The sequence below is a fragment of the Manacus candei genome, unplaced genomic scaffold, assembly GCF_025592945.1.
Source record: "Manacus candei isolate 608988 ecotype Guabito, Panama unplaced genomic scaffold, ASM2559294v1 h1tg000048l, whole genome shotgun sequence".
NCBI lineage: Eukaryota > Metazoa > Chordata > Aves > Passeriformes > Pipridae > Manacus > Manacus candei.
In genome coordinates this window covers 13,421,942-13,446,258 of record NW_026138096.1, presented here as the reverse complement: position 1 = coordinate 13,446,258, position 24,317 = coordinate 13,421,942, and the positions used below count along the sequence as shown (strand labels likewise).

General features: G+C 47.6%; 1 protein-coding gene and 2 long non-coding RNA genes across 5 annotated transcripts in view; 2 read left to right on the top strand and 1 right to left on the bottom strand.

The window, feature by feature from the left end:
• LOC127475997 (uncharacterized) overlaps positions 1–24,317 on the top strand; it is a 261,043-nt gene that overhangs the window by 182,170 nt on the left and 54,556 nt on the right. The window lies entirely within an intron of this gene.
• Positions 1–24,317, top strand: part of LOC127475988 (uncharacterized) — a 242,551-nt gene that overhangs the window by 181,972 nt on the left and 36,262 nt on the right. The window lies entirely within an intron of this gene.
• PTPRA (protein tyrosine phosphatase receptor type A) overlaps positions 1–24,317 on the bottom strand; it is a 117,067-nt gene that overhangs the window by 67,755 nt on the left and 24,995 nt on the right. For all 3 annotated transcript variants that reach the window (XM_051798175.1, XM_051798173.1, XM_051798172.1), the window contains exon 2: positions 21,953–22,091. Coding sequence is in view for 2 of the 3 variants with exons in the window: in XM_051798173.1 (XP_051654133.1) it covers positions 21,953–21,970 (18 nt within the window). In the remaining variant the exon portion in view is untranslated. The remainder of the gene's footprint in view (positions 1–21,952; positions 22,092–24,317) is intronic.

Sequence of the window (24,317 nt, the reverse complement as noted above, 5' to 3'; positions counted from 1 at the left end):
AGTACATGGTTGTAGTTGGGATTGTGGGATCAGAACTACAGCAAGGTCCTGCTGCTCAAAAAGCAACGTCTCCTTTCAGCCTGTCACTAACACTTGGACTCCTCAGTACCCTTTTTGCTGGCCCCTTTCTGAGGCCCAGGCTCTGCACCTCAAGGTCTGTTATCAGTGCTGATCAGGACACCTCACACACCTCTGTGGCACCTCAACCCCATCCTGCTCCAGCTGAACATCAAACAAACCCTCAGAAGGTGATGATAGTGCAGAATAAGGCTTTTAACAAAAGCAAAAGCAGAACATGGTGGGGGGGGAGGGGGAGGAAATTAAACCAGAGCAGCAGAGACCAAAGGAAAATGGGTTTCACTTCTGGCATTGGCACTGCATCACTTCAGTGCGTTCATGGCAGAGTTTCACCTCCAGGCTTGACTATCAGGCTCTAAATTCACTGTCAAAGTAAAGTCTGCAAGTAAATCCACTCAATTTTATAGAAACATAGAATTATTTAGGTTGGAAAAGGCCTCTAAGACTATTGAATCTGACCCTTAACCCAGCACTGCCAAGGCCACCACTGACCCATGTCCCCAAGTGCCACATCCACACAGCTTTTAAATCCCTCCAGGGCCGGGGACTCCACCACTGCCCTGGGCAGCTGTTCCAGGGCTGGACAACCCTTTCCAGGAAGAAATTTTCCCTAATATTGAACCTAAACCTCCCCTGGAACAACTCGAGGCCATTTCCTCTTATCCTGTCCTGGGAGCAGAGCCCAACTTCCCCGGGCTCCCCCCTCCTGTCAGGGAGTTGCAGAGCCAGAAGGTCCCCCCTGAGCCTCCTTTTCTCCAGGCTGAGCCCCCCCAGCTCCCTTGGCCTCTCCTCATCAGACTTGTGCTCCAGACACAAGTTCTTAAATAGAGTAAGAAATAACCAGCAGTTCCTTTGCTTATATTTATTTATAAATGGCTTAACACAACACCCCTCCCACACAACAGGGGTTGTCCTGCAGGAATTCCAAAAGGGGAAGGGACTGACCCTTTGGATGCTGCAGAACCAGGCTGTGCTCTGTTGTGGATTGCTCAGCACTTTGCATCAAACAATAATGTTGGCCCTATTGTAGCTTTTAGGCTGGATTAAATTCAGAGTTTTGACAACCCCCCTGTCACCCAAACACCACTGAAGCCCGTGGGGACTCAGCAGACCCAAGGATCAGGAGAACTGTGGCACAAACCCTTACGTGCCTCAGGTCTGAAAGCATTAAGGGTGTTATTACAATACAAAGGGGCCACAGAGCAGATTTCTGGTCCATTCCACTCAAAATTCCCTCAAAGAGAGAAAGATCCAGGACTTGATTTGATTCCTGCCTGAGTTTTTGATGCCTCTGTTGGAGGGATCCAGTGGACAGCGGGACTAAACCTGCGGGACTCCACACCGGTAGCAGGATCCTTCCAACCCTGCGTGAGGAGTCCTGTCATGGGAATTCTGTAACCTTTGGACATACTGGAGATGGAGAGTGGAGCCAAAAGTCACGGATGAGACCTCTTCACGGATGGAAAAATCTTTGACAGAGCTGTGGTGCCAGATGTTCTGTGCAGCTGTGGAGCTTTGCTTTAATCCATCATGGTGATCTCCCGTGGTCTTCACACAAATGAAGAGGACTCGGTTCCCTTCAGGGGTTTCTGTTTTGTTTCACTAGTAAAGACCCTGCTCCAGCAGCAAAGTAAATTGTTTGTTTCTCTGGAAGTCCTCTCCATGCCTCTGTATTCTTTGTTTAAAATACAAAACACTGCCTTAAGTGGTTTAGGTTTCTTTTACTTAAACCGGCACATTTTCAGTTCAAATTCACTCAAGTCCTTCCCCCCGAGTGAAAGTGAGTGTCCAACCAGAACTGCCTCCCCACACAGATGTCCTGTTCCTACCTCAGCTACCAGGATTCGTTTGATGTGATTAATTACCTAAGCTTTAAAAAAATAAATTAGCACTGAAGGTGCCAGGTACTCAGAACTCCAACAACATAAAACTGTAAAATCATGGAATCACAGAATGGTTTGGGTTGGAAGGGACCTTAAAGACCATCCAGTTCCATCCCCTGCCATGGGCAGGGACACCTTCCACTAGCCCAGGTTGCTCCAAGCCCCGTCCAGCCTGGCCTTGGACACTTTCAGGGATCCAGGGGCAGCCACAGCTTCTCTGGGCAACCTGGGACAGGGCCTCACCACCCTCACAGTAAATCCTATCTTAATCAACCCAATTTCAGTTTAAAATATTTCCCCTTGTCCTGTCCCTCCATGCCCTCATCCCAAGTCCCTCTCCAGCTCTCCTGGACATCCTTTAGGCACTGGAAGGGACTCTCAGGTCTCCCTTGAAGCCTTCACTTCTCCAGGTGAACCCCCCCAGCTCTCCCAGCCTTGTCTCCATAACAGAGGTGCTCCAGCCCTGTGATCAACTTAGTGACCTGCTCTGGACTTGTTCCAACAGGTCAATGATCTTCCAGGCTCAGCAGCAAGAGGCTCTGGAATAAGAGCAAGAGCCTGGCTTTTCCTCTAAGCCCAAGAGTAGCCAAGGCACAGTCTCACCACCATGTCTAACAGAGACCCTTGAGCACTGAAACTTATCCCGGCTGTTGCAGGGTCCAGGATGGTGTCAGAAGATCCTGTCAGAAGATCCTGGGTCCAGTCTACCAGGAGCAGCAGCTGGAATATGTCAGGCTACAGCAAAACATCTAAATCTAACTTTTGAGACACACAGCTGCTCCTCCGAAAATCCTGGATGCTTCACAAGCCTGAGGAAAAACAAAGAAATCCATCTGCCACCTCTTAGGGAAGGCACACGCTCCAGGTAAGACAATCTCCTGGGAAAAGGGAGATTAATTTTCTTTTTCTGTTCCCACTATTGCCCTGCAGCACGAACAAACCCAAATGGTTTTACCCTAATTTATGCCTGGTTTCCTTAAGTATCCCAAACCTTCCCTGTTCAAAGGAAGGTTTTGCTGCAGAAACTTTTACAGATGGTGAAACGATAAGCTGCAAGCACATGGGGTTGGACTCTGCATCCACGTAAATCAACAGCAAAGCTTCCAGTATTTCCAGGGGACAGGTTTTGCCACAGCTCCAGCTGGGACTAAGAGCACCCACATTCCCTCAATACCACAACAAACCAAATTTGAGACAATCCCTTCTCTGTCTCTGACACCTGAAGCTCTTATTTTCCCTCTAATAAAGGAGGCAATGATTTTCAGGGAGTTTTTCCCTGCTCTGAACAGCTGTTTCTCCAATGCTGCCGATATTCACAATAAATTGGATTTTCTCTCTCTAGATGCTGTTTATTCTGGTTGAATTTAGTAAGGAAAGTGCCATAAACCGAGAACAAGAAAACAGAATTTAAGTGCCAAGGTGTTATGGATATCAAAGAGTCGACCTCAAAGATGCAGAGGAACTTCTGGGCTGAATAAAGGTAAAAACTGTGCTCAGAGGGGGATCCCCACTTCCAGGTAGGAAGGGGAAGCTCTAAGAAGGCAGGTGGGGAGGAGAGAACCTTTTTGAGTTGTGCAGAAATGTCCTGGATTATCCCAAATGACACACTGCAGCCATAAAACCTTCCCAGGGGAGTAAGTAGGTGATGGACACACACATTCAGAGCCGTTTTCCATTAAAACAGGAGAGTGATGGTGGCTTGGAAACCCTGCATGTTCCTAAGGAGTTAAAAGGTAGTTATGGAGCCTGGCACGTTTTAACTTTCTGGCAGAGCCTATTTAAATTGCAGGGAAAGCTGAGCTTGTCCAACTGGATAGTCAGACCACAGGTTCCCTCAAATAGGGCTTTGATTCTCCAACACAGCACCCGAAATCCTCTTTGGCTTTTATAAAACACATGTGGAATCACGCTCCCCATTGCACAACGGGGCTTGAGGGAGAATTCCAAGTGTGCAGGTACAAACTGGAGGTCATTGCTCTGGAAGGGCTGAGGATTTCTCTGGCAACAGAGAAGAGGACAAGCTGGTCCTGGTGGCAAAGCTGCCTTGAGAGCTACTGACAGTGGCAGCACCTGCTGAGGTGAAACCATGAGGGGTTTGCTCAAGCGCAGCAAACAAAAATAGAAAAAATGACAAAAAATATGAACAAATATCTGAGAGAAACACTAAGATCAAGTAGTTTTTGTGGTCCAAACGACCCAACCTAGGATTCACTTACTGGGTACTTTGCTCTCCTCTCCCAGGCAGCACTTTTGGGCTGGAAGGGCAGCCTCAGCTGAGGAGTCAACTCGGAGATGGGGAGTTGTCCGTGTGGTTTGTGTCCACCAAGCCCATTACCAGGAGGTCAGTTCACTCCAAGGCTTCTTCCAAATACCTGATTTTCATACAGGTGTTCTGAGTTTACTGAGCCTTCTCTGAAATGCACTGCTGCCCAAAAGCCAACTCTTATTATTTCTGTATCCTTGCATTTCCCATGCTGCTCTAACACTTCCAATGTTCACCACTGCTTCCACACTTTTTCTGTTCTCAAGCCCACTGCTCTGCCAACCTTATCTTAAAATATGCTGTCAGGGTGAAATAAAACCTTTGCCTGTTACAGGCAGGTCAGAACCAGAGGGGAGATCTCCCTGCAGCAAAGGGATTATAAAATCATGGAATGGTTTGGGTTGGAAGGGACCTTAAAGACCACCCTGTTCCAACTCTGCCATGGGCAGGGACACCTTCCACTAGACTAGGCTGCTCAAATCCCTGTCCAGCCTGGCCTTGAACACTTCCAGGCATGGGGCAGCCACAGCTTCTTTGGGAAACCTGTGCTAGGACCTCAATACCCTCATAGCAAAGACTTTCCTTCTAATATCTAACCTAAATCTCTCCTCTTTTAGTTTAAAACCATCCTCCCTTGTCCTATCACAATCTGCCTGTTTAAAAAGTCACCCCTCCTCTTTTTTATAAGCCCCTTTAGGTACTGAAATGCCACATCCTCTCTGTAGACACCACATACAGGAGCTCCCAGTTATTACTTTTGCAGGAGACGACACAACATCGTGTCCCTTCTCCACTGAGCAAGGCCACAGTTTAAAACTGGTGCTATTAGACTTATTCTAGAAAGCGTGAACAGGACCCAGGAGCTCCCAAATTCAGATTATTTTCATAAGGAAAATAACCTGAGCTCTGCTGCAGATCAGAGAATCACAGAATATCCTGAGCTGGAAGGGACCCACAAGGATCATCGAGTCCAACTCCTCTGACAGCCACAAATGACTGTGCAACACTGACTGCACATGGGCAGCTCTGCACACCCACAAACCAGGCTGTGCAGTCACCACTCCAGGGCTGACACAGAGAGATTTTGGAGCTTTATCCCACGGCTTTGCTCTGAAAGAACCGTTGATTGACAGGAGCCAGTTCAATGGACTCGCAGGAAGGCCAGGGCAGGAATGGGCTGAGAACAAGGCTGGTGCTTCCCTCCCAACAGCAGAAAGCAGCACACACCGACCAGGGTGCACAAAAGCTTTTGTTTTACATCTCAAAACCAACCCACCATCGCTGCTCCAGGACTGACAACTGCCTGTGCAAGCAGTGGTGCTAAAACCCAAACTGCATCTTGGCCAAAACACTGACTTGGTGGGGCTTGACTCCTGAAAAGAGACTTTTTATAAAGACACACAGGTAAGAACATTTCATCTCAAAGCAAATCCCAGAAGGAAAAGCCTCCCCTGGATGCTGTTGGAGGTTAAAACCCAGTAAATGACATTTAGGGATGCTGGATGGGTGTGGGTTGGGATGAGCTCAGCCGTGCAGCACCGGCTCGGGGCACGTCCTCATCCCCCTTTTTTTATACAATCATAGAATGGTTTAGGTTGGAAGGGATCTTAAAGATCATCCAGTTCCAACCCCCTGCCATGGGCAGGGACTCTCTTTTGGAGAGGAACAGCCTCCCTGAGCCAGGCTGTGCAGTTTCCAGTAGCAACTGTGCCTAATCCAGCCCGGAGACAAAACTGCCGGCGCTCATTCATACCCACGGCACGTGCCGGGCAGACTCTGGGCATGGCCACAACTACTGCATGGGGGAGTTTATTTTCTCAGTTTAAGCTTAGTTTTAAAACATATTTTTTTAAAAAAATAAGCATATTTAAATTGGTTTTTACAAATACACCACTTTAAGAGATGAGGCTGGGGTCGGCTTCAGTTGAAAGGATGCACAGAAGCTTTTCCCTCTGCACGTTCACTGTACAGAACACATTGGTTTCAGTGCTTTATTTTCACAGTGTTGGAGAAATCAGCAAGAAAGAAGCTGCTTTAGTGATGAGATTCTTGATTTTTTTTTTAAAGAATTATGAGAGAGAGCAGAAAACTCACATTGAAAAGGGTTAAATCAGCAGTTGCTCTGCCCTGTATTCAGGTCACAGAACCAAAAAGCCGTCTAATTGACAAAATAGTGCTGGGATCACGTCACCTATTAGGTACTGACAGCAAGGAATGTAAAGACTGAAGAAAAATAAAAAAATAAGTGTTTTCTAGAGAAGTTTCAGAAGGACCAAGTCATCAGAGATGTGGGTTAATGACCTGGGATGAAATATCACCAAACTGCTAATCCATATTTTTGGTGACTTCTTCAACAAATTTCTATTTCTATTTTAATTTGAGGTACGTGGTAGGTACACAAATACAGAGATGTTTGCCCCTTTTTCTCTCTGGGCTCACTCAGCTACCAGAGCCAGGGGAGAAAGGGAGTTTAGCAGCTTTCCAGCATGTCCAAGGAGGTCAGGGAGAAGGGAGAGCCCGGCTTTCAAAGGACCACAGGGCAGGAGGACATGAGACATGAGGCAGAAGATGAAATGAGATGTTCGAAGTGGAGGGAGAAGCTTTTCCACCGTGGGGTCAGTGAAGCTGGTTGCCCTGAATGGTTGGGCAACTTCCATCCCTGGAGGTTTTCAAGACTCAGCTGGATAAAGCCCTGAGCACAGTCAGAATCATTAAGGTTGGAAAATTCCTCTGAGATCATGAAGTCCAACTGTTCCCCAGCACTGCCAAGGCCACCACTGACCCATGTCCCCAAGTGCCACATCCACACGGCTTTCAAATCCCTCCAGGGATAGGGACTCCAACACTGCTTGACAACGCTTTCCATGAAGAGATTTTCCCCAGTATCCAACCTGACCCTCCCCTGGCACAGCTTGAGGCTGCTCCCTCTCCTCCTGTCCCTTGTTCCCTGGGAGCAGAGCCCGCCCCCACCCCTGCCTCTCCCCTCCTGTCAAGGAGTTGCAGAGCCAGAAGGTCCCCCCTGAGCCTCCTTTTCTCCAGGCTGAGCCCCCCCAGCTCCCTCAGCTGCTCCTCAGATCTGTCCAGCCTCACAGCTGATCCTGCCTGGAGCAGGAGGTTGCACTGGAGACCTCCTGAGGCCCCTCACTGCTCTGGGAGCTTGGCTTCCCAGGTATCCCATCAGCAGCTCAAGCTCAGGCCACAAAGTCACCCTGTCACACCACAAAAACCTGGATCACGGAGTTATTTTATTCTGTACAAAACCAGAATTATTTTACTCTGTATAAATGTATATTCTCTGTGTACAGAGAACTGAGGTCCCAACACCTCGTTTGAGAGATGACCCTGCGCCGGAATGTTAAAAAACTTCTAGATAACAACCTCAAGTCCCACTTTTCCACGTCACCCATCCTGAGATCCCAACACTACTCCTGCAAACACCCCTTTGCCTCCCTGGCCAGCCCAGGGAGATGTTATTCTTGCATTAAAAAAAAAAAAAAAAAAAGAGAGAGAACCCCCCCCCCTTGATTATTTATGCCGCTCTTTGAACAACACCAGCTATTGTCAGGGAGTGTTTTACAGCTCTGAATGTCACATTGAGAGTCTGGTCATGCCAGGAGGAAAGGCTGCCGCTGCCACGGCCCGGCATAAATCCCTTTATTCAAGGAGCCCAGCGCCGGGCAAAACCTAAAAGGAAGCCGGTGGGTGTGACGGCTACATTTTGTACAATGATATGAAAAGGTGCAGGCAAGGCTGTTTGTTTGAGGGGGGGTGTTTATGAGGTATAAGGTAGAAAAACTACAAGGAGCCAGGTGAGGCCGAGGGACCGCGAGCTTTGGCTGGATGCTGCTGCTGCGGAGGAATTGCACGGAGAAGCGTGGGGGTGAGCGGAGCTGGAGAGCTTCCCAGCAGGACCCAGGGAGCTTTTGCTGTCGAGAAAACCAGGCTGGCTGCACAAGAAACCCGTTTCCTGCCCGATTGTGACTGTGTGAAGGGAAACTGGGCTCTGGAGGCAAACAAAGCACAGCCACCCGAAGCTTGGGAGCGCCCAAACCCATCGAGCCGCTACAAGCCTAAAAGACAAAAAGAAGTGTTAAAAAAAAACCCCAACAGGCCCTTTTCCACGGTGTGTTACGTTACAAAGCAGAACTGGACGGGTTGCAATCTTCCTCTGCCGCACCCCAAATGCCAGGTTTCAGGTTACTTCACCCGAGGTACCTGCAGGAATTCGCTCGGAAGCGCGTTATTTCTCCCGGCTCCGGTGACACCGAGCCCTCAGAGCCAACCCTTAAACTGCAGCTCTTCCCAAAGTCCCACAAAGACAGCAAGTGTCATTTCCTTCCCCCTCCCACACCCCCGTGAGGAAGTTATAACCCAAGTTGAAATAATAAATACGGCCCAGCAAAAAGGGAAGGTGGGGAGCAATAGGAAAGGCAGCGTTCCCGTGTTACTCCAGCCTACAGGATCCATCCTTCCAGCCTCCCACTCAGGAAACGGCTTTTCATCGCTGGGTATCAAAACTCCTCCCAGTTTTGGCATCTCCACCTCTTCTCCCTGCAGAACAAGTTTAAGCACTGAGGGTTTAGGGTTTTTTTTTTAACTAATTCGTGGATATTTTCACTGTATCCAGCTCACGGTTTTTCCAGCTGCTGTCGCACATCCCACGGATCTGTTTACTATCAGCAACCATCCTAGCACAAATCCTGGATTTATCTCTTCGTCTTCCTGATAACTCCTCCATGGCTGTGCCCTCAAAGCCCAGAAATCCAGTTTGTCACCCTTCACAAGGAACCTCTGGGCATTTTGGAGAGCTCTATCATTCATCTCCCTCGTGATCTCAATTCACCAGGAAAATAGCTGGTAAAACCTATCAGCAGCTTTCCTGATACAAGTGCAGAGGCTCTACTACTACTTCTGCCCAAACCATTTTCTCTAACATCCAAAAAAAAAAAAAAAAAGAGGCAAAGACAAACTATGGGGTTTTTAAAACATGACCCTATGGTGCTCAGCACTCCTGCTCCCCTTATCTTTGAGGTCCCCGTGAATTTTTCCAGCAATGGCACCGTGCTGCTGCAAAGATCTCTTGATTCATGCAAAACCTGATCCCTTTTTCACCCTTTTATGAGCAAGGGGTTTCTCTTTTCCCTTGGATGTAGCCTGGTGATGAACTGCCACACGAGCCCTGCACTGCAGCCCTTTGCTAAATGCTGCCCCAAAGCCTTTAGATTCCAGAGGATGAGAAGGACAGTGGGAGTACAGACTCCTACAACAAAGAGAGCTGCATGCAGGCATCACCTTCAGACCTTCCTTTTTATAAGATAACTGCCTTTTATCCTCAATTTTAAACAGCAGGAGCAGGGAGAGGGACTTTGCTGAGGTCACCAGCGAGGCTGGTGGCACAGTGCCACGATCTGCTGCGCAGTATCCATCAGGTACCACTGCTTCCTGAGCCATGGGATGGAGACGTGAAGGAAGTGGCTTTCAACACCAGAAGGGAGCTCCCTGTGGCAGGCAGGGAGCATGTGGAGTGCGCCCAGGGAAGGGCAGGGAGGTTCCAAAGGACCTGCACTCTGCAGATTTCATGTACCACCTATTGCATCTGTGCAGCTCCTTCGATGCTGTTGGGTTATCCCTTATTTGGTAGCCTTTTGGGGGAAGGCAGCCTGGGCTGAGCTCAGTAATTCCAGTCAGATCCGATGCCAGGAATTGTAGGGTCATGCCAAGACACTGAAACACTGGCATTTTCTGGTGTCCCCAGCAAAAGAAAGACATGGAACTCTTAGAGCAGTTCTAGAGGAGGCCCTGGAGATGTTGCCAGGGCTGGAGCCCCTCTGCTCTGGAGCCAGGCTGGGAGAGCTGGGGGGGTTCCCCTGGAGAAGAGAAGGTTCCAGAGAGAGCTGAGAGCCCCTTGCAGGGCCTAAAGGGGCTCCAGGAGAGCTGGAGAGGGACTGGGGACAAGGGATGGAGGAACAGGACAAAGGGAATGGCTTCCCACTGCCAGAAATCAGGGTTAGGTGGGATACTGGGAAGGAATTGTTGGCTGGGAGGATTATGAGGCCCTGGCACAAGTTGGGCAGAGAAGCTGTGGCTGCCCCTGGATCCCTGAAAGTGTCTGAGGCCAGGTTGGAGCAACCTGGGCTAGTGGAAGATGTCCCTGCCTATGGCAGGGGTTTGGAACAGGATGATATTTAAGTTCCCTTCCCAATCAAACTATTGTATGATCCTGTAACCAGAGCCACCTCATCTCCAGGACAAATGGAAACAGAAGCAGCTGTAGCTGCAGCCCCAAGACCACCCAGACTTCCTGTGCTGATAATCCTATAACTCAAAGCCCTTGGACAGATTTGACCCTGCTCACAAGTTGTCCTCCCCTACACGAAAGATGGCCAGAGGCAACAATATCACTTAGTGAGGAGCTCCAGCTTCCTTCCAGACACTCAGGCTGGAGAAATAAAAAGGATCTAAAGCAGATGACAGAGTTGTTAAAAGATGATCCTTTGGTCTTAGTGGTTTGGTATTTTTAAGCCACGTGGGATTCAACCTTCCGCAAACAACTCCGGTGACACAGAAATCACAAGAAGGCTGTGCCTCTTTGGGGCACAGAGAAATACTTCTCCTAATCAAAATATTATTATTGAGCTGATATAATTTTGATCAAGAGATAACCTCATTTTCTCCCACTCAATCCTTCCCCATTGCCACCAGGGTTCATGCTGGCAATATGTTATTTTGGTGCAGGCAGAAAGTAATGATAGGAAAGCAATTACTGGGCTGCATTTTTTAAATTTAGTAAAATATTAATGAGCTAATCTAATTTTTTTTCATGTCTGGCTGCTACATGCACTGAGCCTACAACTCCATCACGTTGTGGATGAGATGCCTTCTCACCACAGACTGAAATCCAGGGAGTAGACCTTCCCAAAATCAGCACCACTTGAACAGTGCTGGTAACTGTGAGAATCATGGAATGGTTTGGGTTGGAAGGGACCTTGAAGACCACCTTGTTCCAACCCCCTGCCATGGGCAGGGACACCTTCCACTAGCCCAGGTTGCTCCAAACCCCATCCAACCTGGCCTTGGACACTTCCAGGGATGGGGCAGCCACAGCTTCTCTGGGCAACTTCTCTTTCTGCTTTTGCAAGAGATCGGTGGATTCAAAATCAACATGAAAGCCCACCTGCTTTTTCCCCCCCCAAAGTATTTTATCACTAATCCCTGGATCTGGACCACAAGTTTCTCCCCATTCTAAAAATAAAAATCTATCAGATTCAGTTAAGCAAAACCAAAGAAACTATTGCACACACGGGAAAATTTCAGTGTAAACTTTTCAAAGTTGTGTTAAATGACAACAAACAGGTTTGTTGCTGACTCGAGGTGTGTGCATATGGTGACCATCACCATCAAACCATGAGGTGCCCATCATGGGGACAATTTTTTGAAGGAGAAACTGAAGTTTAACTCCTGTAGGTGTTCAAATTTCAGATATGAGTTTCTGGGGTAAAAAAAGAAAAGGGCTAAATTTTCAATATTGGGTGTACAAAACTGACTTGGGTGAACACTGCACTATCCAGTCTCCATGAAGGGATAAAACCTTCATTCTTTTCCTTAGAATCACGGAATCATTAAGATTGGAAAAGCCCTCTGAGATCACCCAGTCCAACCCTTCTCCCAGCACTGCCAAGGCCACCACTAACCCACGTCCCCAGGTGCCACATCCACATGGCTTTTAAATCCCTCCAGGGATGGGGACTCCACCACTGCCCTGGGCAGCTGTGCCAGGGATGGACAACCCTTTGAGTAAAGAAATTTTTCCTAATATCCAATCTGTCCCCTTCCTTGGGCTGCTGCCTGTCACGTGTCCCTTTGAAAAGCTACTTCAACCCAGTTCTCTCCACAAGCCTCATAAAAGGATTTCACTGCAACAAATGCCAAGGCAAAGAGCAAGAATGACTTAAAAATCCAAATAAAGCCCTTTTTTTTTTTACTTTTACTATGTAATTGCAAATAACAAACATATCTGTGGTTTACAGAGGAGGCAATAAATTAAAGCTACAGTCGCAAATCAGACCAAAAAAAGATACTTAAGTCATTCAATCCACCACCCCGGGATGGCTGTGGCCCCATGGGATGCTGCTTGGTTTTGTGAAAGACTTGGGAGTCCTGAATGGAGGAAGTATGACACGAAGAGCTCTCTCAGAAGTGTTTTTTTTTTTAAATTCTTATAAAATTAAACCAGCCCTCTGGTACTTCCTGAGCACAGCCTTGTCGGTCTGGCTGGAGAAAAGTAAATGGGCTTCAGTAAACAAGCTTTTTATTTGTGAGCTGAGCACATCATAAATAAAAAGGGAAGTTTGATCCACGGCAAAATGGTTGCGTGTGTTTCTTCTGTAACTACCCCACGATGGCTGTGACACTGCAGTTTCTAGAAAAAGAAACTAGCACTTTTGAGGATGGTTTAGGTTGGAAGGGACCTTCAAGACCATCCAGTCCCACCCCCTGCCACGGGCAGGGACACCTTCCACTAGACCAGGGTGCTCCAAGCCCTGTCCAGCCTGGCCTTGGACACTTCCAGGGATCCAGGGGCAGCCACAGCTTCTCTGGGGAACTTTTTTAATTCCTGCAAAAATATGCATTTTGAGCCATTAGGAAGCTGAAGACCCCAAAATTTTAACTTCCTCACTGATAAAGGCTACAGCAAAATGGTCCAAGGGAGCCACCAGCTGCAGCAGGACCTGAGGCTGGAGACAGCAGTGTTTGTCCTCACCTTCTCCTGCTTTCACCAGATACTGAAGAATTTTTTAAAAAGCCAATCTCCTATATTTTTTCATTTTTCATTGAGCACTAACCCTGAACCAATGCTCAGAACACAGGAGGTGCCTATTTCCATAACTTTGGTGAGCAAAAGTATTTTAGGAATGATCACTAAACAAAACAAGTTGAGGGGGTTTGGGTGCTGTGGTGGTTTGGGTTTTTAATTTTTGCTAATTTTTTTATATTTTGAGGAAAAGAGGAAATTGCCTCAAGTTGTGCCAGGGGAGGTTTAGGTTGGATATGAGGGAAAATTTCTTCATGGAAAGGGCTGTCCAACACTGGCACAGCTGCCCAGGGTAGTATTGGAGTCCCCATCCCTGGAGGGATTTAAAAGCCATGTGGATGTGGCACTTGGGGACGTGGGTTAGTGGTGGCCTTGGCAGTGCTGGGGGAATGGTTGGATTCAATGATCCAACCTAAACAATTCTATGACTCTATGAAGAAAAAAAGCCCTGTAACCACAAAACCCAGGGACTCTGCACTAGTTTCCACTGCATTTCCAGAATACATGTCCAAAAAGAGCAGTGTTGGGTGAATTGAAGACATTATGCCAGAGGTGAGTTTGAACAAGAACACAGTGAGCAGTTTCTCTCCCTCAGCTGAAGCTCAGCTGGGCTTGAGTCTGTACAGACAGGTCTGGCTTCAGGGGAAGTCCATCCATTGGGATTCTCAGGGCTTTCCAACGTGGTGTGAGCAGGAGAAAAACCCCAAACTAGAGCTTTCAGTGGGTAAATGTAGTGGGTGATCTGTGCTACAGCTGGAGCCATCTCCCCACACCACAGATGTGACAGCACCACAATAGCATGAATAATTTTCCCTGCTCACTCCTTACCCAGCGACAGCATTCAGAGTCTAAATTAAGAACACGAAAAACCATTAACAAGACCATTAACCTCGGCCCCACCCTCAGTGCACCACATAAAAAGCCGACCTAACAATCCCCAAGATAACATTGTGTGTCAGAAATATCACACACAGGAATACAGCAGTCGCAGCCTTCGTTTCCTGACCCGGGAAAGCTGCTATAATTGTAGCTCATTGTGCTCGTGGGGGATTTCGGCTTGGAAGTCGGTTGCCAACAGCCCTTGTTTGCTGGAATTTCCAATCAGGGGCTCTCAAAACTCCCCGGGGGTTCCCGAATCAGCACCGTGTCAAGGCGCCTCTCCAAGTTCTGCACCGCGTGGTTCATCAGGAATTCAGCTTTCTCAGTGGAAATAAGTCCAGATCAGGGACATTAAAATCCCAGGGATATAAAAGCTGGATGTGGAGAGGACATGCGATTTGAACACAATTTCTGTTTGGGATTTTTCATGCCCATTTCACAGCTGAGGAGGGGCATCCAAACCAAAACCACCTTTGCCCTTTGGAGGCCCTCCAGCTGAGTCGAGAGGAGAGTTTTCAGGAGATCATCCCATTTTAAAGAATTTCTTCAAGGAAAGGGTTGTTAACCATTGGGAAGGGGCTGCCCAGGGAGGTGGTGGAGTCTCCATCCCTGGGGGTGTTCAAGGAACAACTGGACGTGGCACTGAGTGCTCTGGTACGGGTGACAAGGTGGTGATGGGTCAAAGGTTGGACTCAAGGATTTTGGAGGTCTTTTCCAACCTTCATGATTCCGTGATTTTTCATTAATTCAGCTATTACATCACACATAATTCAGAGGTTTGCCATCTCCAACCTGGTCAGGCCTCTGGGGTGTCCAGAGTGGTGTGAAACCACCCAAATTCACAGAAACCACCACACCCTCTCACAGAGGCGCTCAGTCCACGGCATTCTCCCCTCCTGGTGGAAGCCATCCTTGCAAGCACAATTCTCCCAAGTATTCTTCCACCCCTTTCTAGAGGATTTAAACTGCCCAGTTCACAGATTTGAGGAGGTAAGGATTCCCTAAGGATGTGGTACCTGACAAACCTGCTGGGTTTTTGACACCCTGTCTTTGTAAAGAGGTTTCATCTCAACAAGGCCTTTTCCAGTCAGTATTTCCAGGTAACACCAATACCAGCTTTTAGCTCTAAATGCTTTTCTACCAAGCCCAGAGAAGGTTAAAAGCAACACTTTCACTCATTTTGGTATTTCCTGATTAAAATGAACAGGTGACAGTGACCCAAATCGACAGTGCCAGAGAAGGGGTTCTCCTAAAATGAAAACACCAACGTTTCTGATGCCCCCAGGTGATGCTGTAAGCTGTGGGCATCCTAATTTTATCCTTGTGGTGACCTGCCATCTTAGGTCTCTTCTCAGTTTCATCTTCACTTTCTCCCCATGAAAAACAACCATTTCCACATCATCAATCCCTCCTCCTTCCTTAAGGTTTTTTTCATCAGTTTTTCTAGAGGATTTCATTTTCAGGGCTGTTTCCCTGAAAAGCTGGGTTTTTCCCCCTGCTGCTGCGACGCTGGTTGTTTGCCAAGGACCCCACAAGGCCCATCCCGAGAGGAAAATCAGCCTCCCAGGAATTTTTTCCAAGGGTGAAGCTCAACGCCCGGCCAGGCGCTGAAGGATAAACACCTCCCTCATTAGTATGCTGAGCCACATTAGTTCTGCTGCTCACAGAGCCAAAGCATCAAAGTGGGGCTGAATCTTCAATTTCACAGCTTGCAACGTGATGTATGAGATACTCCGGGGGCCCTGGGCACGGGGCACAGCGTTTCTGATGCACGAGGTGCCTGCTGGAAAATCTGCTAATGCCTGGGGAAGAGGCAGCACGTGCCTCTGAGAGGAGAGGGATGATGTCATCCCACATAAAATCTGGGTGAAGCGACTGCCCAGTGTGTTACCAGCTTTGGTAACACACCACGACCTCAGGCGAGGAGCCGGCATCACCCTACGAGTCCAACGTGGATTAATTTAAGAGGTGAATTTATATTTCAGACTTTGCTTCAGGTCTGAGAAGTCTCGTGATCTCTCCACTCAGTCTCCCCTCCTAATCAGTTTTCGCAGAATTCGCCAGATTTGGAGGTTTTGAGGTTGTTCTCAAAGGCAGAATTGCACAGAGGTTCGGAAGGTTGTTTGGGATGGAGGGGTCGATAAACCCAGACCGTGCCTGTTACTGCCCTCTTGTCTTTAGGAAATTAAGCTAAAGAACAACAACACTTTACTCACCGTTGTATGAAAACTATGAATGACACTGTCATGGCTACAGTTGCACCTGTACCTATCAAATATCAGCATTTTAGCTGATTTTTGCACTGAGAATTCTTTGTCCCCTATTGAAAACCATATTCCTCAAAAAAGACCACGAATACATCAGCCCTGATGACTAGACCAGAGTAAGAGCAACCAAGGCTAGGGAAGGCTCCTTGGATTCAAAGGTCAGGCAAAAAGGTGTCAGGGATGGCAGGAAACTCCCGGGTACTCCAGCTCACAGTAGGATTCCTCAGTGCATGTGCAGCATTATGGCTTTAGAGGCTTTGGAGGCATTGCACAGATTAATCACACAAAATAATGATCTCACAGTGAAGTGTTGAGCTGGAATTAAAGAGATTAATGTTCAGGTCCCAGCTCTCAAAGTTCTCACCCCTGGGGGAGTCATATCAACTCCTGCATCTCACCTCCCCTTTCCACAAAACCTCCTTTGAATTACTGATTGCAGAACCTGAGCGAAGATGCCAGAGGGAAAGACCATTCCAAAGGCTTTTTTTAATTATTATTTTTTCCTTAATACCCGCTGTGAGGCACTGTCTTGTTTAATTCATGGCTCTTTGAAGAAAGATTTGCCATCTTAAGGGAATAAAAACAAGCCTGTGTTATCTTTTTAATAACACCACGTGCTCCTGCTGGTGAAGTCCAGCCCTGAACAAACACTCTCACATGAACAGACCAAAAAACGTGCAGTGCCATTTCACTGATGAATTTAGTTTGGTGGGGCACTGTCACGACGTGTTTGTAGACCCAAAGCTTGGGCCAGGCAAAATTCTGAAATTAGTGGAGCACTTCTGGCCTCAATTCCCACAGGAACAAAAAGGGCACAGCACAAAATACTCTCCTGTACAGCTCTATTTTGTTATCTCCCATTGTTAAATCCCTCTAGACTCTGGTTTTTCTGGAATTAGAGTAAGGCTCTTCCTTTGTTTCCCAAGCTCAAATCACAGAAAACAAGACCTTCAACTGTCGTGATGGATTTCTGTGTCTGTCACCCCACATCAGCTCACCTGCAACCCCCTGAACCTCCAACATCTGGTATTTGTAGGAGGTTGGTCACATCCCAATTCCTCTGTAAGCCAAAGACTTCTTGGAATGTGGCTTTTTCCCGTTGCCCAGAACACAAAATGCAGGCCAGATTTTGGTGAGGATGGGAAGAAACAGGAAAGTATGTGAGTGGAAGAAGAACAATGAAGTTCAGTCATGCAAAAAATGCTTCTTTTGTTGTTTTTTTAAAATCTAAACCCAAAAACTATTAAGAAGAATTTGCCATGAGAAGGTAACTGTTTGTTGGTGGTGACATCTGTGCCATCCACAGCCCCAAAGCTGCCCTCATCCAACACCAGCAATAGGTGACAGACACAACTGAGACATCCACAACCACAGCAACCAAACCTTCCTCCCCACACTCAGCCTGAAATTGCACTGGGAGGCCTCAGAAATCCCACAGGATTCCAACCAATCTCCAGTTGCCTTGAAAGCATAATTAACTGCAATTGCCTTTTGATTTTATCTCCATTTTCTCAGGTTCTGGGCAATTTGGGAAAGCTCTCCGTGTACCTACAGGTGAGTATTCACCCCGGTGCGTGCACCTACTTGTCTGGAGCTACCAACTTCCCAGTGTGTCTGCTTTTCTCAGGGCCTCCTCGGAGAATGAAACTTAGGGAGGAAGCCTATCCTTTGGGAAATTCTCCTTCTTAGCCTGTATAGTCACTGATAAAAAGACTTTTGCTCTTGTTGGAGGAGCTCGAACCACGGGAGTGCTCAAGCTCAGCCTGGCTCCACCAGGCTCAGCTCCTCGCTTCCCACAATGTTTTCTGACAAATTGCTCTCACAGGGATTTCAAAAAAAAAAAAGGATGCTGAGTTGGCCTTTGCAGTAAGAAAGAGATATTTCCTCCCTTCTCCACATAAATTTTAAAGTTTCTCCAAGCGGTTTTCAGTCAGTCCAAGGTGTTGGTGAGTCACAGGCAGACAGGTGACCTACACCACCACCCCCTCTTACAGAGAGGGCAAATATGGAAGAAATGAGCTTTAAGGAAAATTTCTGGAAAATTTAAGGCTGGTGAGGCACTGACACAGGTTGCCCAAAGAAGCTGTGGCTGCCCCTGGATCCCTGGAAGTGTCCAAGGCCAGGTTGGACGGGGCTTGGAGCAACCTGGGATAGTGGAAGGTGTCCCTGCCCATGCCTTGGAACTAGATGGTCTTGAAGGTCCCTTCCAACCCAAACCATTTTGTGGATCTATGAAAATTCTTGCCCTTGCAGGGAAAGTTCAGGACTAGTTTCATTCAGAAATACAGACTGGGTGTAGTCAACGGCTTGGAGAATTCCATCCAAAAAACAGAGAGCTGCTTCAATCCCCCAAAACTTTCCTATTCAGTGGAAAAGTCATCTTTGCTACAAAGTCAGATGGCAGTTTCTGAGCCAGCCCAGGCGGGGGTTCACCCAAACAGGAAAGGCCAAGAACGAGGCATCCAAACACTCCCTGCTAAAACCTTTGTGGTTTTACCATCAAGAGTTCAAACCAAGACCTCCCGTCCTGCTGCTCGCGCCGCACGCGGAAGAGCTTCCAAAAAACCTTCCTTGGCAGCAATCCCAAAAACGCAGCTTCCGACCCGCTGCTGGGAGCAGAGGTGGCTTCTCTGTGGACTTTGAAAGCTGAGTTTCCAAAGAAATCCTGGCGTTTTTGAACAAGGCTCTTGATTTCTCTAAACACAACTGTTTCCGCAAGCCTAAGGCAGGTCTGGTGGTCTAAGGTTTGGGGGGAAGATGAGACCCCCCCCTGTATTCTCATTCCAAGTCTTGCATGTCATCAAGGACACTTCTCCCTTACCTTTCCTTTGAGCCTGCTGGGATCATGAAAGTAATTACAGTGGAAAAACCTGGGAGAATCCAACCATGGCTCGGTGAAACTGTCCTGTCCAGTGGGGTAACTGGGACAGGCACCAAAGCCCTGCAACACCAGACTGTAAGGAGTCAGGGCAGTCATCCCTGGCTAGGAAAGGCAGGATTCAAGGCCAGGTTAGGTGGGGCTGGGACTGACCTGGTCTAGTGGAAGGTGTCCCTGCCCAAGGCAGGGGATTGGAACGAGATGAGCTTTAACGGTCCCTTCCAAGCCAAACATTCTGTGATTCCCACTCACTCTCTGGGACAGAATGGCAGGTGTTTGGTAGTGGGCCTGTTCCTACTCCCACCCTCGCTCCCCTCCTCCAGTGTTTTCAATTCAGCCAGTTTTGATTTGAGACCACCCCGACCTCTACTCAGAGGTGCCACCAGACCTGGGAGCACCACGGTGTTCGGCATCCCGAGGTTTCCAATTACACAAGCAGAGTCTTCTAGGATACACTGGAGGTTTTAGAGTTAAACTTTGAAGTCTCCTCTGCAAACACAAGCTCCCTGGTCTCCCAGCACTACCACAAGTAGCAGTACTACTGCTACACAGCCTGTGCCACGTCTGAGCTGGAATAAATGTGTGACACTGCTGAAATGGCTGACAAAAAAGAGGACAGCAACTTGTGACAAGTGAATGTGACCCGTGCAAACAAAGCCCAGAAATCCAGCGATCCATCTGAGTGGACAGCTTTGTATAGACTCCATGCACTGGTTTTCTCCCACATAATCCCAATCTGAATGCTCTGGCCCTGTGACACCAATCAGGAAGTGATGGATAATGAAACACAAGCATAAAAGGGTGCTCAAGCCCTTCCAGCTCATACTGGCTATTTTATAACCCCTGTTTTAGAGGGAGAAAACACTCAGCCCCAAATGCCTTTCCAGTGGCCCATGGAAGTCAAGAGGCTCCTGGTACCACAAACACCCTGGAATCTTCTGAATTCACCTCTCAATCTCATCCAGCAGCCCAATCCACCTGAGACAGCTGAGCAAGCCCCAGGACCTCAGCTGTGGACCTTGCTGCCTTATTCCAGAAGGATTTTGCTGCAGAAGGGAAGTGCTGTGGGACTATTTCACTCCAGCCAACAGAGACAAAGCCACGTCTGGCTTCATCCTGCAAGACAAACCACCCACCCACAGCAATGTTGCTGGGACCATTTAACCTGCCCAGTCACAGCACTGGCCACGGTGATCAGCCTACGGCTGCTCCTCTTCACATGGGTTCAGGCACATCCTGCCATTCCCAGGGGATTGAGGATTCCAGATGGCAGCTGAATTTCCACCTTCCAACCTCAAGGAGCTGAGGAGCCTTGACAGGCACGTCCAGGCTCTTGCTGCTCTAAAAAGGCTTTTCTTATACCAGCAAAAACTGAGTAATAAATGGAGTTTAGGCTATTAATGTTCACGTTGAGCATCATATGCAAACTCCTTCTGCATCTCTGACTTTAGTCTTGTTGAACTTAATCCTTTCCTGGGACCAGCTATGGAGAAAGAAAGCACCAAACACAAAGTCCTTCTTCTAGGACAGTTGGTCACTTCTCAGTGAATCAGAATCACAGAATATCCTGAGTTGGAAGGGACCCACAAGGATCACCCAAGTCCAGCTCCTGGCCCTGCACAGGACAGCCCCAGTTACTGGGATTAATTCAGCTCTTTTCTTCAACAGGAGTTTTCCCCAAATCAAAAAGAGAGCAAAAAAAAAGACTTAAAAACACATGTAGCAAAACACAACACGAAATTCAGCGAAGTCCAGAGAGAAACACCCACAAACAGAACTGAAACTCTTCCCTAAGTATCACACAAATTCAAAGGGAAGGATTTAGTCATCCTTAAAAGTCAGGATTGGTTTCAGTTTGGCATGGAGGTACCACACCAGGTTTGCAAAGAGTTCAAAGAATTTTTATATGAAACCATAAATTGGTCGAGTTTGTGAAGCAGGGCAGTGTTGGCAGGACCCTGTGTACAGGCATTAAGGAAATATCAAACCACAAATACAAACTCCTTCTCCAGACAGGGTGAATCTGTGGAAGCCACAGCAACAAGAAATGCTTTAAGAAAAGACCCTGATTATACAAATCACCAAGTCTCACACGCACATCTCCGTTTGCTACTCCAGCAGCACCATCCTAGCACCGAATCCGTTTGGGTTGGAAGGAGTCCTCTGGAATACCCAACGAGAAATCTGACAGTAAGGTATTTATTTTTGATTTTTAAAAGCATTCCTCAATCTTTTCCTCAAGTCAGACCACGGGAAGAACTTTGACCAGAAAAACTTCCCACAAACTCCCTGATGGATGTTGGGGTTTAATGCACCAATGCCCTGAGTAATGCTCCTTCTTACTCCATAACCTTCCTTCTTACTCCATAACCTTCCTTCTTACTCCATAACCTTCCTTCTTACTCCATGACCTTCCTTTCCTCAAAAAGACTCTGGGCTTTTTCTTTCCCCCTCCTTAATAAATCATTCATGCCAGAATTCCATGCTCATCTGTGCCAAGGGAAGAGCACAGGTCAGTGTATTTCAGTTTAATGCTGGTTTGTGCAGACAAGAAGAAAAAAAATCCTTAAGGAAAGCCCTCAAAACAGCACAAATATTGATGCCCAAACTCTACACGTCTCACAACAAAATCTACAAGTTTCAAAACTGAAAGATTCTTTCAAGTAAATAAACAAAAAAAAAGCTGGACTCTTTCAAGTTTGCATCAAAAAAAACAACACCCCCCAGCTTAAGAAGACCACGAAGGTCAGATGAAGGAATGATGGAGCGCAGCTTTCACCCTGTAAGGCTGATGGATGTGAATCCACGAGGAAGTTGTACACCCTGGAACTCCAAAGGCCACACCAGTACCACCTCCATACCCAAAACACCTCATTAATGCTTCTACTGTACCTTAAAAGGGACGTTCATTCACCTCTTCACCTCCCCAAGGCGACAGTCAAAGCTTTTTTCCGATTAATGCCAAACCGGGACGACGGTGAGGAGTAAACAATCAATCCTTATTAAGGCTGGGGAGTATTCTCGATGCTACCTGTAAAAGAGGAACACCCAGTGAATGGTTTGTGCCAAGATGAGGGAGTCATTTCACACAGATCACTCATATTAAACAAACAGACTTTTTACTGCCCCGACTACTTGAGTTTTATTGGGGGTGACTGGGACTGTCCCACATAACTGAGATTGTCCCAGATGCTAATGCAGGCTCCATATAAAGTAAGTTTATCCAAGCATTCCGAGCACAGCTGGAGGAACACCAGCCTGCAGAAGGCATGGAGGTGGTCAAGAAGAAGACTGAAGACCACAGCTCAAGGGATTTGGGGAACAACCCAAATTTATGCAGCCTGCTAGTACACCAGGAGCTAATGAACAACAAAGAAATTAGCCATGAATTGAGAGGACAGGGAACATACATCGCTTGGCCTGAAGCTGGAAAGATCTCCATTCCTGCCAGATTTTACATCCAAAACTAGACAACTGTCCTAAAAACGACCTTATTTTCTCTTTTCTTGGGGAAGAGAAGGTTTGTGGGCAGGAGCAGGGCACCTGTCAGGCCAGAGAGCATCAATGTGAAGAGGGGACAAACCTCTCATCCACACCAACTCTTCTGGAGGCCTGGAAAGGGGGAAGGTGCCTTCAAAGCTATGCTCTGCTCATGAAAATGGCCCCGAGGTGGTATTAGGGATGTATCAGTTGGAGCATCTACAGGAGTGAGAGGTGGCTCTTCTGGAGCTGTGGGTATGCTGGCAAGGAGGAGAGGAAAACAATAACTATTTTGGCAGGCTGGGGGAGGGACGAGTGAATTATTCCCTTGGCAACCAGCTTCATGGGACCTGGTTCTCTTCTCAGCTATTCATTTATATATATTTGGCTCCTCAGTTACTTTCTGTAGGACTTTTCCAGTTTTAGATTTCGTTTTCAAACCCAAGCTGGTCACATTTTCCACAGGCTGCACAATGCACAAACAAGGCAAGATGCATTTTTATAAGGCAAGGCCATGTCTCAAATAGCTGAAACCACCTATGCTGTTGAAACATCGGGCAAAATTCGAAGTCCTCCTCAACACAGCAAGAGAAAAGCTGATGCTCTTTGTCCTAATGCTTTATTAGAGCATTAAAGTCCTCTCACACAGCACCCAAACCACCCACCAGCACCCAGGCAGCAGAACTGATGTCAGAGAGCTCCAAGAGCAGCTCCCAGGATTCCCTTAAACATCTGGGTGTAGGTGATGGAGACTTTTGGGCTGCAGAGCACCACTGAAAGAACCAACATCCCTGCTCCAGCTTGGAGCAGTGCAATGCCAGCTTCCAAATCTGCATTTGATAAATGAGATGATCAATTTAGGTATTAGGATTCTTCGATACTGGGAAGGAATTCTTACATACTAGGAAGAAATTCTTCCCTGTGAGGGTGGTGAGGGACTGGAATGGAATTCCCAGAGAAGCTGTGGCTGCCCCATCCTCCCTGGGAAGTACTGAAGGCCAGGTTGGATGGGGCTTGGAGCACCCTGGTCTAGTGGAAGGTGTCCCTGCCCTCGTCTTGGAATTAGATGGTCTTGAAGGTCCCTTCCAACCCAAACCATTCCGTGATTCTATGAATTTATTTATTTTAAGTTGTAGAAAGGAGGTAAATTCTGCAGACACAGGGAGGAAGCAGCAGAGCATCCTCTCCCTCATGGTGCAGTAGAGCTCCCTGGACACCCACTCCACCCCTTTGCATTCCCCCAACAAATAACCTGGCCCTGCTCATGGCAACGTGGATTCCCAATCCGGCTCTGCAGCAAAACAGGCTCCCTCTAATTATCCCTCGGCCTGACGACATCCAAATAGTGGAACAGGAACATGTCAGGGACTCAAAATGAGAGAGTGTGAAAACAAGCCTGTCTCCTTTCTCTGTTCACACCGCAGGTCCCGAGCGCACGAGGACATGCCTGAGTCATTCCCAGCAACAACCACGGAGAATTCCCACGCAGGAGCTGTTTTTACGAAATTGTTCAAAAATGAGAGGACAGCGAGAGTCACTTTGGGACCGGAAGGAGCAAAGGTGCGATGAGAAGGATCAGTCGCGCCCGTAGAGCCTCATTAGAAGTGATTTATATGCAAGTAAAACAAATATCCCCCCCGCTTTTCCAGGAAAACGCCAAATTCCATACTGATTTACACGCTTTCCAATCTCATTGACTTCAGAGGGATTGCCTGCGGTAGGAATCACCGGTCTGTGGCCTCCCAGCAATGGAGTAATCCCTTCATATTCCCCCTTT